The sequence below is a fragment of the Suricata suricatta genome, unplaced genomic scaffold (genome assembly GCF_006229205.1).
Source record: "Suricata suricatta isolate VVHF042 unplaced genomic scaffold, meerkat_22Aug2017_6uvM2_HiC HiC_scaffold_21, whole genome shotgun sequence".
Lineage (NCBI taxonomy): Eukaryota > Metazoa > Chordata > Mammalia > Carnivora > Herpestidae > Suricata > Suricata suricatta.
Window position 1 is genome coordinate 161,729 of NW_021865992.1, and position 18,104 is coordinate 179,832.

General features: G+C 51.8%; 2 protein-coding genes across 4 annotated transcripts in view; both read left to right on the forward strand.

The window, feature by feature from the left end:
• Nucleotides 1–6,396, forward strand: part of LOC115284788 (ubiquitin domain-containing protein 1) — a 53,816-nt gene extending 47,420 nt beyond the window's left edge. The window contains exons 2-4 of one of the 3 annotated variants that reach the window (XM_029931258.1): nucleotides 3,725–3,952; nucleotides 5,281–5,438; nucleotides 5,964–6,396. In XM_029931258.1, coding sequence (XP_029787118.1) covers nucleotides 3,725–3,952; nucleotides 5,281–5,438; nucleotides 5,964–6,173 — 596 coding nt within the window. In that variant the 3' untranslated portion in view covers nucleotides 6,174–6,396. Of the gene's footprint in view, nucleotides 1–3,724; nucleotides 3,953–5,280 lie in introns of all 3 variants that reach the window. The other 2 variants (XM_029931257.1, XM_029931256.1) reach the window with 2 other exon arrangements.
• Nucleotides 6,397–7,877: 1,481 nt separating this feature from the next.
• Nucleotides 7,878–17,864, forward strand: LOC115284802 (ankyrin repeat domain-containing protein 2). The gene is made up of 9 exons (XM_029931283.1): nucleotides 7,878–8,060; nucleotides 11,672–11,773; nucleotides 12,565–12,723; nucleotides 12,834–12,941; nucleotides 14,903–15,001; nucleotides 15,337–15,435; nucleotides 16,541–16,639; nucleotides 16,722–16,820; nucleotides 17,556–17,864. Exons 1-9 carry the CDS (start codon nucleotides 7,974–7,976, stop codon nucleotides 17,703–17,705), a joined length of 1,002 nt encoding a protein of 333 aa, XP_029787143.1. The 5' UTR covers nucleotides 7,878–7,973; the 3' UTR covers nucleotides 17,706–17,864.
• The last annotated feature ends 240 nt before the right edge of the window (nucleotides 17,865–18,104 follow it).

Sequence of the window (18,104 nt, forward strand, 5' to 3'; positions counted from 1 at the left end):
GAACTTTTGCTCCAGACTTGGGGTGCCCCTCCCTCCCAGCACATGGGTGTGTTTGCCAGTCTGGAAGCTCTCCAAACCCCATACTTTTGGGGGTTTTGTGACGGCTTCATCACAGGTGTGGCCAATTATTAACTCAATTTACAGCCCGTCTCCCCTCACCAGAGAATGTGGGAGCAGGGCTGCAAGTTTCAAGCTTTTCATGGAGCCCACCAAGAGCCGCCTCATTGGGACAAAAGACACTTGTATTACCCAGGAAATTCTAAGGGAGGTAGGAGCTCTTTATCAGACATTCCTATCAGTCAGGACATTATAAGAGTTTTAGGAGCTGTATGTTAGGAACCAGGTGAAAGACCAAATATTATCAGAAACCAGGAGCAGAGAGCAATATATGGATTTATTTCACATCCGTCTTACACACACACACACCCCATCTGCAATGTTCCTTCTCATTTTAATCATGTTTCTGTGTATGCTTGGGTCTATTTCTGGGCTCTTCTATTCTGTCCCGCTGGCCCATTTGTCTGTCCCTGTTCCAGGCCTGCACCCACTGCAGCTTTATAATTAGTATTGGTAATGGTAGTGCAGGTTCTCACTCCAATCTACTCTAGTGGTAGCTTTCTTTTTCTATATAAACTTTAGTATCAGCTTGCCGTGTTCCTTGGGGCGGGGGAGCCCCTCCCAGTTAGGAATCTTATTGGAATTGTATTCAATTTGTAGGTTAGTTTAGAGGCAAAGGGATATTTTTATGATCTCTTTGCATACTGTTTCATCCTTATTCTTCCTGTTGTATCCTTCTGGAAATTCTGATTTAAAATATTAGACCCTGGGGGCGTCTGGGTGGCTCAGTCAGTTAAGTGTCTCACTTTGGCTCAGGTCATGATCTCACTGTCCATGAGTTCAAGCCTGGCACTGGGCTCTTTGCTGACAGCTCAGGGCCTGAAGTCTGCTTTGGAATCTGTGTCTCTCTCTCTCTCTTCCCCTCCCCCACTCATGCTCTATTTCTCTAAAATTTTTTTTTAGTATTTAAAAATAAGTAAATAAAATGTTAGACCATGTAAATGTCAAGTATGTTTTTCATTTCTAGAAGTCCAATATGGTTCTTTTAATTTCCTCTTGCTCATTCTTTCTAATCTTTTTCCCTGTTCATATTTTAAAGACTCACTTTTTTTTTTTTTTAGTTGTTTATTTTGGGAGAGACAGAGAGAGCGTGAGCAGGGTAGGGGGACAGGCAGAGAAAGAGAGAGAGGCAGAATCCCAAGCAGGTTCCATGTGGTCAGCACAGAGCCTGAAGCAGGACTCGAACTCCTGGAACTGTGAGATCATAACTTGAGCCAAAATCAAGAGTTTGACACTTAACCGTCTGAGTCACCCAGGCACCTCAAGACTCACTTATTTCTTAAACTTGGTATTTCATAATCTGTGATAAATCCTGTGTCTGAATCTTTATCCATCTGATTCTTCTGTCTACTGTTTGTGCTGACTCTGGCTAATATTGCCTTGTTTACTTGTATGTTGTGACTTTTAAAAATGACACAACAACAACAAAAAAAACCTATGATCTTGTCATTTATTTTCCTTGGATCTTTATCCTGGGAATTCTTTGAGGCCTGGCTTAAAGTTGTTTTCCCACAAAGAGGATTTGCATTTCCTTCTGCTAACCCAGCAGCCCTTTAAATCAAAAGTCTGACTTTGAGAGTTTTCTGCCTGCGCTGGTAGCTGTTTGTGGATTCAGTCTGACCATAGGTGGAATCCTCACTCTGTCACTTACTGTGTGACCTCAGGCAAGTCATTTGATCTTTCTGCCTGTCCCATCTCCTGTGAAGTAGCTAAGAACACCTAGCACCTAAGGCTCTTTTGACGGGAAATGGGATACTGTATATAAATACAGTGCTTGCATGTTCTTTTCACACAATTGGTAGGCAGTGGATGGCATGGTCTTCCCCCGAGGAGCCCCTTCGCCTGCCCCAGCCAGAGGGGGTGGACTGGTGGCCGACCCCAGCTGTGGTTCCTTCCTCATCTGCAGGATGGGAGTTTTTATAGAGGGAGCTGAGTGACTCAGACCTTCCTCCTGTGGATTATCCTGACTTCAGCTTTTTTTTTTTTAATGTCTTATTATTTATTTTTGAGAAAGAGAGGCAGAGCACAAGTGGGGGAGGGACAGAGAGAAAAGGAGACACAGAATCTGAGCAGCTCCAGGCTCTGAGCTGTCAGCACAGAGGCTGACACAGGGCTTGAACTCATGAACCCAAGATCATGACCTGAGCCAAAGTTGGATGCTGAACCGACTGAGTCACCCAGGCGCCCCTCCTGCCTTCAGCTTTGAGATGACTTAGCCTCCCAAAGCCTTTGAGAGATGGTTCTGCCCACAGTCTTGCTTGGAAGTCACGTGGGACTAGGTAACAAGAAAAATGACATTTAACAGAATTGTTTTCTTCTTCAGATGCTGCGGGGGGATTTTTGGTTGGTTGGTAATGTGTATTTTTTTAATACGTTTTTTGCAACTATATGGTAGAACGTTAATAACAAGACATTGCAGTTTATCATTTTTAATCATGGGAATATATGTTGATAGTATTTAAGTGTAATATAAAGTATGTTGGCATGAAAAGAAAATGTTAGGTCCTTTCCGTAACAAGGAATATAAAAAAAGTAATAATACAAACACAACTATGTTGAGAAAAATGGGGAAAAGGAAGTACATTAAGTGTCAACAGTGGTTATTTCTGAATAGTGGAATTCTTGAGTATTATTTTTCCCCTGTGGCAGCAGTTCAGACAGCAGTGAGACCTCAGTGATCAGAAAGCCTTGTGTGGGGCGCCTGGGTGACTCAGTCGGTTAAACTTCTGACTCTTCACTTCAGTCCAGGTCACAATCTCGCGGTTGTGGGATGGAGCCCCACATAAGGCTCCGTGGAGCCTGTGTGGGATTCTCTCTCTCTCCCCCCCTCTGCCTCTGCCTCTCCTCCCTTGCTTGTGTGCACATGTGTGCATTCTCTCTAAAAAAAAAATTAAAATTAAAAATTAATTTAAAAAAATGAAAGTTCTGTGTTAAATCGGTACTTGTGTAGCCTCAGGCAAATGATCAGCTCTCTGGGTCTTAGTTTCCCCATCTGCTCGGTTTTGAGGATCAGATGAACAGTGGGTCTAAAGGGCCTGCCCTGTGATCTGGCACAAACTGGCTCCATAAATTTTAGCAATTTTTATTATTACACATCAACATCCTTTACAGAGGTTTTTATTTCTTTATTATTTTTTATGTCTATTTTTGAGAGAGAAAGCGTGAGTGGGCGAAGGGCAGAGAGAGAGGGAGACAATCCGAAGCTGACTCCAGGCTCTGAGCTGTCAGCACAGAGCCCAACGCGGGGCTTGAACCCACAAACCACGAGATCATGACCTGAGCTGAAGCCAGATGCTCAACCGACTGAGCCACCCAGGCGCCCCAAAATTCCAAACATGGACTCCTTTATAATCAGAGTACAGTTGTGGGAAACAACAATAGCAGGCACTATCTGCTCTGCTGACAAAAATAGTTTACGTCCCCAAGTTGGGCGTGTGCCATTTCCAGACTCTTCCCTGATGCTGGGAAAGGACCCTAATCCCTGAAAACTCAGGAGCCGCTGCTGGGGAGGGTTGGGAGATTGCTGGCAGGTGAGGGGTGGGAGAGAGGGCCGGCCGCGCAGCCTGGCTCTGGCGGTGCTCAGCCTGTCCCTTTCTGTCCTAACCAGGGCGCAACGAGCCCTTGAAGAAGGAGCGGCTGAAGTGGAAGAGTGACTACCCCATGACAGACGGGCAGCTGCGGAGCAAACGGGACGAGTTCTGGGACACAGCACCTGCCTTCGAGGGCCGCAAGGAGATCTGGGATGCCCTCAAGGCTGCCGCCTATGCAGCTGAGGCCAACGACCATGAGCTCGCTCAGGCCATCCTGGACGGAGCCAGCATCACCCTGCCTCACGGTGAGCGAGCAGCGTCGGGCTTTATCCCCACTGGAGTGGGGGCCACCAGGCTGCTCAGTGTGGAGGAGAGCCGGTGGCCAGCCACACATCGGGAGTTTTTATCCAAGCTTCTAGGTGGCCAGGGTGGCTGATTGCTTTGGTTCATTCAGGCAGTCCTTACTGAGCCTGGGCCAGGAGTGAGGACACAAGGAAAAATGAGACACAGTCCCTATTTGTCTCATGAAGAGATAGAAAGACACCAATAAACCTCAAAGCAGTGTGATGAAAGCAAGCTAGAGTTGCTCAGATACTTTGGGATCACAGAATATCTGAGGTACCAAGTCTTATGTGCTTGGTACTGAGCAAGAAACTTCTACTGTATTATCTCATTTAAGTTCGTAACAGTCTTATGGGGCCATGTAAAGTAGAGGGTGACAGTGGAACTCTAGAGTCACAGACCGGGGCTTTAACAAATATCTCTGTTTCTAGTTATGTGCCCCTGAGCAGGGAGCTTCTCAACTTGAATGTCTCAGGAGCTTGTCACTATAAAGTGGGGCTACCCCCCTGACAGGACGGTCGTTAGAACTCGGCAAAATATGCAGAACATCCTTTAGTCCGGTCCCAGCACTCATGAGGTGTCCAAGGCACAGTAAATACATTACTCTATGCAGTACACAGTACTGGAAGGTACTCATACCCACCAAGGTTTAAGCCGTGAAGAGCAGACCTGTGCTTTCTCGCTCCCCCAGCAACCCCAGCGCCCAGCACATATACTCAGGAAAGAGTTGTTGAAGGAGCGAATGGAAAGTTACATAGTTTGCCAGGATTGAACAAGCTAGTACCTGGGAGAGCCAGAATGCCAGCTCACATCTTCCTGCATCCACCTTGAACTCCTCCCAGCTGTATGTCCAAGGGACAGTTGACTGTAGGGGGGTGCGGGGACCATGGGGTGGCCATGACAGGTGTATTAGTTTGCTTGGGCTGCTATAACAGAATACCACAGATTGGATAGCTTATTAAACAACAGAACTTTATTTCTCGCAGTTCTGGAGGCTGAGAAGCCCAAGACCTAGGTGCCTGCTGATTTGAGTTTGAGTGAGGGCCTTCTTCTTGACTTGTAGATGGCCGCCTGCTTGCTGTGTCCTCACTTGGTGGGGAGAGAGCAAGCCTGGGTGTGTCTTACAAAGACAGTAGTCCTGTTGGATCAGTGGGCCTCTGTATGACTTCATTTAACCTTAATTACTCCCATATAGGCCCCCGTCTTCAAATACAGTGGCATTGAGGGTTAGGGCTTGGACAGAGGAATCGGGGGTTCCCCAGCCGACTCTGACTGCCTGCCGTTCCCGCAGGCACCCTCTGTGAATGCTACGACGAGCTGGGCAATCGCTACCAGCTGCCCATCTACTGCCTGTCGCCGCCTGTGAACCTGCTGCTCGAGCACACTGAGGAGGAGAGCCTGGAGCCCCCTGAGCCCACGCCCGGCGTGCGCCGCGAGTTCCCCCTAAAGGTGCGCCTCTCCACAGGCAAGGACGTGAGGCTCAGCGCCAGCCTGCCCGACACAGTGGGGCAGCTCAAGAGGCAGCTGCATGCCCAGGAGGGCATCGAGCCATCCCGGCAGCGGTGGTTCTTCTCTGGGAAGCTGCTCACAGACCGCACGCGACTCCAGGAAACCAAGATCCAGAAGGATTTTGTCATCCAGGTCATCATCAACCAGCCCCCACCACCCCAGGACTGATGAGCCCATGGGCCCTGGGAGGAGAGGCCGAGGGGGCCTCCGCGGGGCTGAGAGGCCTCTGGCCTGAGCGCTAGGCTCCCCCAACTCTGCTGCTGCCTCCGAGTGCTGTTCCTTTCTTCAAGGGCGCCTGCTGTGTGTGGCTGCTGGGCAAGCCATGAAGGGATCCTGCCTCCCAGGGGCACCGTGGGCCACCAGTGCCCCACCCCCAGGAAGCAGTGCTGCCTCACCCAGGCTTTGCCAACCTTGTCAGAAAAAAGGTGAACTGGGGTGTTCCATCCTGCCTCTCTCCCGCAGCAGGTTCCAGCTACGAGGGCCGGCCTGGAGGCCCCTGGAGCCCAGATCTGTCATCTGGTGCTGCTGGCTGTGCTCACTCCGGTTTTCTGCTCAGGGTCTGAAGCAGCTGCTGTCCCCTTCCCCTGCCCCCACTCCCTGACTCTGCCCTGGGCCCAGTGCCCATCTCCTGGTGGGGAGGGGATGGCTCTTGAGCCCCAGGGGCAGGGAGCCTGAGGCCGGCCTCTGCCTCTCCCTGCCCCCCCCCGAGCACAATTGGCAGAGATGGGGCGGGTGGGTGGCCGGAGGGCTATGCTGTTGTGGCAGGGGTCTGCACAGGGCCATCTCCTGGCTGTAACCCAAGCGGTGGGGGGTTTGCAGCCTGGTCATGGCCCACAACAGGTCCCTGTGTACAGACATATCTGTGTATTTATCAATAAAGCCTTTTGCTCCTTCCTTCTCTCTTGCCTAGCTTTGACTTTGGGTTCTCCAGCTGCTCCGTGGAGTCCCAGAGCAGTTCTTGGTGTGGGAGCAAGGCCTCCCCGGCTGCTTTGTCCGCAGCAGAGAGTGCAGGGAGCCTTGAATTACTAGTGTTCCAAGCCCTGTGTCCTCATGAGTCCTTGGGAAAAACCACTTCACGGCTGAGCCCACTTTACTTATTTTTAAAGCAGAGACGAAGCTACCGGCCTTGCCTCTTCCTGCAGTTGCTGGGAGGATTAAATGAGATAACAGATGTGAAAGCGCTTTGGGAGCAGAGGCAGCACCTCAGGAAGGTGGTGTTAGTAGTCAGCGGGTCTGCTCCTGTGGCACAGGGGTGCTGGCTGCCGGCTCCAGCCCCTCAGCCCGCCCCCCAGGACTAAGGTGCGCCCGAAAATCCCGGGGGTGCTGCACTGCGCCCTCCGTGATGTGAAAGCCAAGTCTCTGACGAATTTAGATTATGAGCATGTGTCCAGCTTGCCAGCAAGGGAACCAGAGAGAAAAGGCAGCCAGTGCCGGTCCTTCCTTCAGGAAAGGTGTGCGTCCAGCTTAGCCAAGGGCAGGCCACGTGAGTGTGACAGAACCACCAAGCTGTGGCGTCTGTGGCTTGCTGGCAGGTTAAGCCTGGGTCAGGATGACCTGGGACTCACTCCCACAGTTCAAGGTGTGGAGCTGAGCAAGTTCAGGTCTGCTTTTTCTCCACTGAGAGTATTTTCCTTCTCAGCATGGCTGGACCTCGGTCAGAGTGGCCTGACGAAACTGGGAGGAAAGGATGATCAAGAGGAAATGGTGTCTTCGTCAGCTGGGCTTGGCGCTGTACTCTGGCCCTTTTAAGGTGGCTTCCTGAAACCCCTCTTGAAGCACCCCTGAGCTCTGCTGAGGCCTCCTGAGATGGGTCAAGGTTTCTCAGAAGCTAATGGACATACAGCCACGTAGAGTGATGTCTCACTAGGGGGCGCTGTGGGACCCCGTAGAGACAAAGGCCTGCTTGCGCTGTGGGCGAAGAGGGGGGCATCTGCTCTTACTCCTGCTCATCACCTTGACACTCCAGCCCAAATGTAGCGGAATTTGCCCCCACCCTAGAGCAAGCAGGGCCTGTTCACAGGACAATTGGGGAAACAGGCCTGTATTGGGTCCGCACCATTGGCTTTCAGCTGCCCTCACTGTTACTGGCTGCGCACTTCCCAGGCATCCAGCAGGTGGCACTGCCATCAGGGTTAGGGGCAGCCAGTGGGTCCTTCGTGCCTCCCAGCTGTCCTGGCTAAGGCCCAGCTCTGCCCAGCACTCAGGACAGAGTCTGGGCAGGCTCCTTCCTGCAGCCCTGCTCTTGGGGTGCTGGGCCCTTCAGCTCCAATAGGCAAGGGGATGAGAGGGCAAACTGTCCCTGCCTCCCCCAGCTCCCTGGGGCTGCCCGGGGTGAAGGTGACAGGTGGGGGAGGCAGGTGGAGAATTGGGCCGGTGAGCTCATGGCAAAGGCGCCCGGCGGGGTGGGGGTGGGTGCCCTGGCTTATAAAGCCCCTGAGGCCCTGTGGCTTGCAGAGGCTGGTTATAGACGGCACCATGGAGGGCTCTGAGGAGGGCTCTGAGGCAGTGAAGAGGGCCACAGCGCTTATCGAGGAGCGGCTGGCGCAGGAGGAAGAGAATGAGGTAGGGGCACGGGTGTGGGGCCCCAAGGGGGTTCCAGGGAGATCCAGCTCTACTGTGAAGGGAAGTAAGAGCCTGGCCACCACATCTGTGGTGGGAAAGAGGGCAAGTGTCCCCAGGGGCCGAGTGGCTCCACTCCAGCCCCAGCGCGCTCCTGGTGGAGGCGCTTGTTAGCATGGGTGACTGAGGCTTCAATCCCAAGAACTGAGAGACAGTGGGGTGGGCGGGCCACACTGGGTTCCTGAGACCCTGCCACCCACCTGGGCCTCAAGGAGGTGGGCCAGGCTGCACAGAGCAGGACGGCGAGATGCTGCCTGAGAATGTGGGAGTGGGGGGCCCTGATACCTCCCAGCTGCTGGTGGGAGGCTGGGACTGGGGGAGCTCCAGCATTTGGTCCCTGCAGAAGAATAGAGACGGAGCAGAGCGAGGAAGCGGTGCTGGGAAGGGAAGCATGGGTTCTCCCAGGAGTACCAGCCGCCTGGGGAGGCCTGTGGAGCATACGGCCCTGGGCAATTACATTTTCTCTGGGATTAAGGAAGGGGGGGAGGCATGCAGGCTTGTCTCTTCATTCTATTTAAACTAACACTGGACTTAAAAGTCTGCCAGGTGCTGTGAGGAATAAGAGGCCAGCCCCTGCCTCCTTACCACTCATTTTAGCCAATGTCCATCAGGCGCATAGTCCACTAAGAAACAGAGTTAGAGCACCTGAGTGGCTCAGTTGGTTAGGTGTCCGACTTGATCTCAGCTCAGGTCTTGATTTCAGAGTTGGAAATTAAAGCTCCATGTTGAGCTCCATGCTGGGCAGGAGCATACTTAAAAAAAGAAAGAGGGGTGCCTGGGTGGCTCAGTCAGTTAAGCAGCTGACTTCGGCTCAGGTCATGATCTCTCGGTTCATGGGTTCAAGCCCCCCATCAGGCTCTGTGCTGACAACTCAGAGCCTGGAGCCTGCTTCGGATTCTGTCTCCCTCTCTCTCTGACCCTCCACTGTTCACACTCTGTCTCTCTCTCTCAAAAATAAATAAACATTAAGAAATTAAAAAAAAAAGAAACATGCAGAGAGAAGACTTGGTGAAATAGGGGGTGTTCAGTCAGAAGCGAAAGAGCACAAAGGGTGGGTAAGTCGTTCTGACCGTGGGTGCTCAAGAGCTCTGAGGGGCAGGATGGCATTTGAGTGGGGCCTTCAAGGCTCACGAGCAGAGATCAGGAGGGGAGAGAATTCCAGGCTTAGAAAAAGACAGGCACTAAAGTTCAGGTGAGTGACAGTGGGACTGTCCTGAGAAAGTGTGGTAATAGGTAGGGGCTAAGGCTGGGCACAAACCAGAGAGGCCATGGGAAAGATATTTATTCTTTGGGCAGTAGGGAGCCACTAAGTGTTGCTGAGGGAGGACAGCACCACCTGAGCAGCACCTATTTGAGGAAGGCAGCTCTGACAGCCTGAGGACATGTCGGAGGGGAAAGGTTGGCCCTAACAGGAATAAGAGGGAGAAGATAAATCAGTCTGGAAGTAGGCTCCGCTCAAGACAGGAGTGGCTGAAGGGGGCTGAGGAGGCAGGAAGGACCGGGACTCTGCTGATGAAGAGATGAGGACCAGGGGCAAGGGCAGCAAGTTTGTGGGCCGCTGCTGAGTCCTGGCCGGGGCACCCCTGGATCTCCAGGAATGCCGCTTCTCCTTAGTGCCGGGCAGGTGAGTCATGCTGCTGGGCCATTTCTGGAGCGCTGCCACTGGACACGGAGACCTTCAGCAAGGGGACACGGAGCAGCCCTCATCCATTCATTCACCCAATAAATATAGCCTCAGGGCTGCCAGAACACTGGGCACCCACAGAGCCAGCCTTCCCACCAAGTGCCTCCTACGTGCCAGGCACTTTCATGGGATCTGTATAACCATCCATGAAGCTAGGTAGGCATTTGTTTTGTTGTGTTTCACCAAATAGAGTCCAATTCAATAAACATTTATTGAGCACTTACTGTATGCCTGCCAGCCCACAAAAACATCTGAAGCAAATGGGCTGTAGAGCCGTAAGGCAAGGGTGAGCATGAGAGTCCACAGTTGCGCCCACCAGGCCGCAGCCCAGCAAGATTCTCAGAGGGGAGCCTCTGTCTAGCCTGCACCCCGTTCTTGGCATGGGAGGGGAAGGAGAGCCCAGGGGGCTGCAGGCTGGGGCTCTGTGGTGGGGAGCATGCTAGGCAAGGTCATCGCTGAGGATTTAGGGGTGGACAGAGATGCTGAGCCCACCTGTCCTCATCCATTCACTCATTCATTTCTCCTCCAACATTCACCAAGTACCTGCTCTATGCCAGGCCATGTCACGGGGGCAAGGGTTACCAAGATGATTAAGACCCAAGCCAGAGTCCCACCAGCAGCAGCTGCAGCCCGAGGTCATCCCTCGCTCCTGGAAGAAGATGCAGTGTTTCCAGTGAGGCCAGCACGGGGGACACCTCAAACTATGTAAACCCAGCATGGAAAGGAGAAGCCCGTGGGCAACAGGACCTCCCCAGGGAAGACCCTGGAAATCAGCCCTCAAAACAACTCTTGAGGAGTATAATACCAGAGCTCGGTGGCAAAAGCAAAGGGCAGCTGAGAGCTCTGAGAGGGTGGCCGTTCGTCCCCAGCGGCCATCAGGACTGAGCATCCTCCAACCTGGGTGAATGTTCCCGGCACACGGGGCCTTCAGAGAGAGGGGTGCCGGCACTACACAAAAGTGCTTTCCTTTAAAACAAGGAGGAGGCCATGAGGAAGTGGTCCAGGCCAAGTCAAAGCTACTCTTGGTGAGGAGACTTGGAAGGGGTTTCACCCTTATAATTACGAGGATAAGATTAATGTTAATGCTAAGAGTCCCTTTAAGGTGAAAGCTAGCGCAAAGGAAATAGCTCCCATCCCTCAGATTCCCTGACAGCAGCAGGTTTCCAGCTCCAGGATATCATGAAGCGGGAAAATCTGGGGGAAAAAAAAAAAACTTGATATCTAAAAAGAGTGGCCAAATTTTTTGTTGATATTTTAAAAATAACTGTCAACTCTTACCACAATTATTTCATTAATGTGAATTTTTTATTTTTTTAATGTTTATTTTTGAAAGAGGAAGAGATTGAGATCGAGTGCATGTGGGGGAGGGGCGGAGAGAGACAGGTACAGAGGATCCAAAGAGGGTTCTGTGCTGGCCAGCAGACAGCCCCATGCGGGGCTCGAACTCATGAACTGGGAGATCATGACCTGAGTTGAAGTCAGACACTCAACCTACTGAGGCAACCAGGCGCCCCCAAAGTAAATTGTTAATGCCAACAAAGTAAAATCACCATCATCACCATACCTCAGTGAATGTATTTAGTTTCATGAACACTCATTCCAGTAACCCTTAAACTTGTTTTGCTGAGGACCCATGACTATCAGTAGACAGGTGTTTGAGCTGGGGTTGGGGTCAGGGTTGGGTGGGGGAATTATGGGGAGCCCTGCTCTAGCCTGGGGCTCTCCAGTTAGGAGTGGGGCACAGAAGGGACCTGGGGTCACACAGGAGGAGGTCCAGAGGGTGCCCTTGGAGCGGGTCGGGGGAGAGGCCACCCGCCTCCCTGGCTGCTGAGGGCGGGTCCTGGAGCTTGTCGCCTCCTTGGCTCCCCAGAAACTCCGAGGGACCGCCCAGCAGAAGCTGCCCATGGACATGCTGGTGTTGGAGGATGAGAAGCACCGCGGGGCTCCGAGTCTGGCCTTACAAAAGGTTAAGGTAAGTGTGAGGAGAACCCGACCTCTGCACTCAGGGGACAGGACGGGAAGTCGTGGCTTTGCTCCTCCCCCTCGTGTGGTCTGTGAACCAGCATCTCAGCACCCCCAGGGAGCGTGTTAGCAATGAAGGATCTCGGGCCCCACCCCCGACCTGCTGAGTCAAGACCCCAGGGACTTGATTTTGGAAGCCCCGAGTGATTGAGTGGCCACCGTGCAGTGGTGTTAAGGGGCTCAGGGAGGCGGCGTGTGCTGATTGGAGAGATCTCCACACGGTAAAAGAACACCAGTTTCCTGAGCACTATTGTGGAAGATGATCCCAGAGGATGCTTGTCTGAAGGACATCCACCAAGTCATACTAGAAGTTACCACTGGGAGAAAAGGGCTTTCTCTTCCTCCCTTTTGTGTTTCTGTATTTCTTTTCTTTTTAATATTAATCATATATTACTTTCATCACACACACACACACACACACACACACACACACAAATGAAACTGCATGGTAAGCTGAGGATTCAGACTCCGCTCTGAAGGCCTGAGCCAAGGATCGCCTCTGAGAGTCCCTCATCCTCTGTGCAGCCTCGAAGCTGGCAGCTTGCAGTCCCCTCAAGTCTCCCCTTGTTCCCTGATCTGAGCCATCCGTGTCCAGGTCTCATCTGCTTCTTCTAAGTCCTGGGCAGTACAGATAGACCTGGATTCTTTCTCTCTTGAGAAGCTCTCCCTGTCCTCCTCCCTGGGCCTAGATCAGGGTCCCCAAGCCCCCAACATGGGGGTTGATGAACCCCCTCCATGCAGGGTCAAGAGCGTGTGCGCAAGACATCGCTAGACCTTCGGCGGGAGATCATCGACGTGGGTGGGATCCAGAACCTCATCGAGCTGCGGAAAAAACGCAAGCAGAAAAAGCGGGAAGCACTGGCCGCCCCCCAGGAGCCACCTCCGGAGCCTGAGGAGATCGTAAGGGTCCTGGGGGGGGCACCTGTGTTGGCAGGGGCGGGGTGGGGGTGGGCAGGGAGGCCTCTGATCACTGCAAGGTAGCCCTCTGTGACTGGATTCATACCTTCCAGACTGGACCTGTGGATGAGGAGACATTCCTGAAAGCAGCAGTGGAGGGGAAAATGAAGGTCATTGAGAAGTTCCTGGCCGATGGGGGTTCCCCAGACACCTGTGATCAGGTGATATTCCTACCTGCACCTGTGCCTAACTCCCTTTCAGAGTTGCCACCCCCACCTCGCCCACTTGTGGACCTTTTGAGAACAGGCATTGAGTGTCCTTTGCGGGAGGGGTCTTTAGAAGATTTGGGATGTCCTCTTGCCCATGCAGGAATGTATCTAAATCCTTAGGTCCTTTTCTTTTCTTTTTTTAATTTTTTTAAATGTTTTTATTTATTTTTGAGAGAGAGAGAAAGAGACAGCGTGAGCAGGGGAGGGTCAGAGAGAGAGGGAGACACAGAATCTGAAGCAGGCTCCAGGCTCTGAGCTAGCTGTCAGCACAGAGCCCGATGGGGGGCTCGAACCCACGAACCCTGAGATCATGACCCCAGCCGAAGCCGGACGCTTAACTGACTGAGCCACCCAGGCGCCCCTCCTTAGGCCCTTTTCAACTTGAACCACCTCCAGGGGAACAAATGGTCCTTTTAGAGAAGAAAGAGAAATAGAATTAAATCTAAAAAGTCAAAACCAAGAATTTGAAGCTCAAATCCCACCTGTATCAGTCCTTAGCTATGGGACCTTCAGCTAGGTTCATTACCTCCCCACGCCTCAGTTTCCTTCTCTGTAAAATGGCCTATTTTCCCCAGATCATGTCATGGGGATCAAATAGAATATTAGTGCCTTAATAAGTCATTATTGAATGAAGGAAAAAACTATAAAGCACATGCTAGGATATGATTATTTTTGTGTTACATTGTGTAATGCATTTTCCCTTTAAAAATTATTTTATATGATAGAATACATATAATGTGAAATGGCCATTTTAATTTACAATTCAACAGCATTAATTATACCCACCATGTTGTAGAAATAATTATCCACTATAACAACTATCACAACAATTTTCAAAACATTTCCGGGGCACCTGGGTGGCTCAGTCGGTTAAGCGCCCGGCTTCGGCTCAGGTCATAATCTTGCGGTTTGTGGGTTCGAGCCCCACACCAGGCTCTGTGCTGACAGCTAGCTCAGAGCCTGGAGCCTGCTTTGCATTCTGTGTGTCCCTCTCTCTCTGACCCTCCCCTGCTTGCGCTCTCTCTCTGTCTCTCAAAAATAAATAAAAAACATTAAAAATATTCTAAAAAATATTTCCATCACCTATTACACTTTGTTTTATTTTCCCTGAAAACTGCCTCTTTCACACTTGGTATGGTGCTCTTTCATACTCATATCCCAGGATTAATAAATTAATAGTCACTCCTGTATTATTGTGGGCTTAGACTGCATGGTCTTTCCATTCTTTAGACGCTGGAATCTGAATCCTCGTCAGTCTATCCAAGCACCTCCTGTCCCTGAGCACTGTGCCAGGTGCTGGCGGTGCAAAAAAGGGGAGACCAGCGTTGAGGGTAGAGGGAGACAGGTGTAGAGCCAGATCTTTAGATTATGGAAGGATATGCCTCATGGCTTGAGTGTTTCAAAAAACCTAAACAAAATGCTGAAGCTCATTCCTTGCTTGGGTCACTTGTTGATGTGCACCTGCCCATTCTGGCCCTGGCTAGGCACTGAGGGGAAACAGAGTCAAGTAAGGCTTAGCTTGCCTTTCAACACCCTCTCCTGTGGAAGAGTCACTCAGGGGCAGCTCTGGCCCAGAGGTTTCAAGATGATGGCACTTAAGCTGCCTTGCCTTGTGAAGGAGTAGCAAGAATTCATCAAGCACTCACAGGAAGTAAGGGCAAAATAGGCATTCCTGGCAGAGGGAACAGCCTGTGCAAAGGCCCAGCATGACATGCTTGGGAGAGGACACATTGAGAAGGCCAGAGTTCCCAGGGCATTAGAGGGCTCCAAGGCTGGTCTGAATAGAACATGAAGAAGCTGGCAGAACATGGAAGACATGGGGACCCAGCATAGGGGCCAGAATCGAGCTGGGTTAAGTCTTGGGTCTTAGCCTGGGGCCAGAGATCAGGCCCTAATGGTCTTTCTGGGGACAGTTCCGACGGACAGCATTGCATCGAGCTTCCCTGGAAGGCCACATGGAGATCCTGGAGAAGCTTCTGGAGAGGGGAGCTACTGTGGACTTCCAGGATCGGGTGAGCAAGAGAGCAGGTATTGGGCGGGGGTAGGAGGTAGGCCCAGCCCCAATAGACCCCCTCTCCCTGTAAACTGGTGCCAACCCGGAACACACTCAGGCTTCCTCAGGGGCCAGGCCTCACCTCTAGTGGACTGTATGACCTGGGGTCATCCTTCGTTAATCTGGCTTGGACCTGAGGGTTTGCCTGCTGTGCTTGGTCCATAGCCCAGGTACAGGCATGCTCTAGCCCCTTCCCTGCCCTCCTTCCCTTGATTCCTCCCACCCTTTTGGCTGGGGTCCTTTCCTCTTTCCGCTTTCCCCTTTCTTCACTAAAGCCCCCTCCTTCCCTTCTAGCTGGACTGCACAGCCATGCATTGGGCCTGCCGTGGGGGCCACTTGGAGGTGGTAAAACTCCTGCAAAGCCGAGGAGCAGACACCAACATGAGAGATAAGGTGAGGTTATAATGCTCACAGATGTTAAGGTAGCGGGGTGGTGGGGGGGAAGGGGCAGAAAACAGAAAAGCCCAGTAAGGCAGGGGAAGGTAATGGTTTCTAGAGTGGCTGCAGAGCCCAGGGAGGGGTTCTTGCCATCAACTGTAGGTCGCTGGGGACCGCCATCTGGGCATGGGAGCAGGAAGGGCAGGAGAGGGGAGGAGAAGACATCCACTGTCTGGGGGGTTGGGGATCACCCAAAGGATGCAAGATGTGCTCATCCATGCAATTCTTTATCATCCTGTATTTATCTGTCCATCCATTCATTTATTTATCTGTTCATCCACCATTTTTCTCTTTATTCATTCCTTTGTGTATAACCTTGAACAGGTGACAGCCAGCCTCTGAGCCTATGTTGCTTATCTGTCAAATGTTTTACAGAATTATTACATAATCAGATGTGAAAGTCTATGTTAAATTATTTACTCAGCATAAGATGTTTTTTAAGCTTTTGCCATGCCTAATACCTAGTCATCTCTCAGTAAATAGCATCTTGTATAATTTTTTTTTAACAATTTGGAGTGTCTTTTTTTAAAGTTTATTTATTTTGAGAGAGAGAGAGCCAGGAAGGGGCAGAGAGAGAGGGAGAGAGAGAATCCCAAGCAGGCTCCATGCCATCAGCACAGAGCCCAACGTGGGGCTTGATCCAACAAACCGCATGATCATGACCTGAGCTGAAACTAAGAGTCAGACACTCAACTGACTTGAGCCACACAGGTGCCCCTAATATTTTTTTAAAAGTAATCTCTATGTGCTACATTGGGCTCTACTGACTGAGCCACCCAAGTACCCCACGACTATTATAGTTATTAAAATAAGGGCAGTTGCTCACAGGTGGGTGAGAGAGGAACCAAAGACAGCTTCCCAGAGAAGATGGCATGTCATACTTCAGAGTTAAACCATCAGATAGGATGGTGGAAGCTGTAGCATTTCCAGCCCCTCCAGGGCTCAGGCCTTGGCACTAGGACTCAGGGAAGTGCTTAGGCTGGAATTAGGACAGCCTCCCTCCCGGAGCCCCACAGTCCGGGATCCTTCAGCCAGCAGTTCCTGTTTCCTCCCTACCCAGCTGCTGAGTACCCCCCTGCACGTGGCAGTCCGGACGGGGCACGTGGAGATTGTGCAGCACTTTCTGTCCCTGGGCCTGGACATCAATGCCAAAGACAGAGTGAGTGTCGAGCTTCCCTTCTGCTCAGCCTGAGGGCTCCCACACGCCCCATGGGCCATACTGAGTATCACACTGGCTCTAGGAAGGGGACAGTGCCCTGCATGATGCTGTGAGGCTCAACCGATACAAAATCATCAAATTGCTACTCCTGCATGGGGCTGACATGATGACCAAGAACCTGGTAAGTTCATTCCTTCCTGGATTCAGTGATCAGTGTGCAGGACTTCTCAGGGCTCTGTGCCAGGCACTGGGAGGAAACACAGAGCTGAGCAAGACTCAGCCTGCCCTTGGCGCACCCTCACAGTGGACGGTCTCTCTGGACCCTGGGGATTTGGGGCCCACCCACCTTCCAACTCCCTCTATGCTTGTCTCTGTAGGAGGAGCAATAAGAGGACTTCCAAAGGCCCCCCAAAAGATGCAAGGGGGTCCTAATGTCAAGGCTCAGGGAGGCCAAAATCCTGGAGGGACGGGGCTAGAAAGAACCTAACTAAGCACACTGTGTTGGCCTGGCAGGCCTGGAGTTCTCGTAGGGTCCTATATCGCCTAGCCCAAGCTCTTCTTTGGGGCCCAGTATAATAGCAAAAGGGGGGTGGATGGGAGGGTCCCCCCGACTCAAGAAAGGCTAAGGGAATAATGGGAAAGTCAGGACAATGTGGGGAGGAATAGATGAGAATAATAATAGAATAATAATAGAATAACAACATTATTGACATGTGGGGCTGCATAATTCTTTGTTGTGGAGACTGTTCTGTGTATTGGAGGCTTTTTAAGCAGCATCCCTGGACTCTGTTCACCCTATGCCAGTAAAACCACCTATAGACACTGCCCAGTGCCTCCAGCAGGAAGCCCTGGTAGAGGTGAGGGCACCTCCTGGTACAAACTTAACAGTGACAGGATGTCCTCTTGGTTCTGCCAGGCAGGAAAGACCCCCACGGACCTGGTGCAGCTGTGGCAGGCTGACACCCGGCAGGCTCTGGAGCACCCAGAGCCAGGGGTGGAGCAGAACGGGCTGGAGGGTCCTGCTGAGAGTGTGCAGGAGACCCCCCAGCCGGTGCCAGTCCAGTAGACACCTGCCCCGGGCCAGCCGGGCACCTGGGCTGTCCCTTGAGTGCAGCCAGAGGGTCATTGTAATGGCCCCCAGAGCTGACGACTCTGCCATTCTTCTGCATACGACCCGGACACCCACAAGCTACCGCAATAAAAAAAAAATCTTTTTTAAAAGTCATTTTTGCTATTTGTGATGTTTGTTTCTATTTGTGTCCGAAATGTTTAGGAATGAAGGAAAACTGGAGCAAGGGTAGGCTCGGGGAAGAGGGGAACTTGGAGCCCTTTGGCCCCAGCCCGGGTGCTTTTCCTACAGAGGTGTCTTCTTGCTTCTTTCCTGCCAGCCCTCTTCCCAAAGCCCCAAAGCGGGGATCAGCTTCCCGATGAATCCATCCCGCCCCCCTCCCGGTGACCGCCGTCC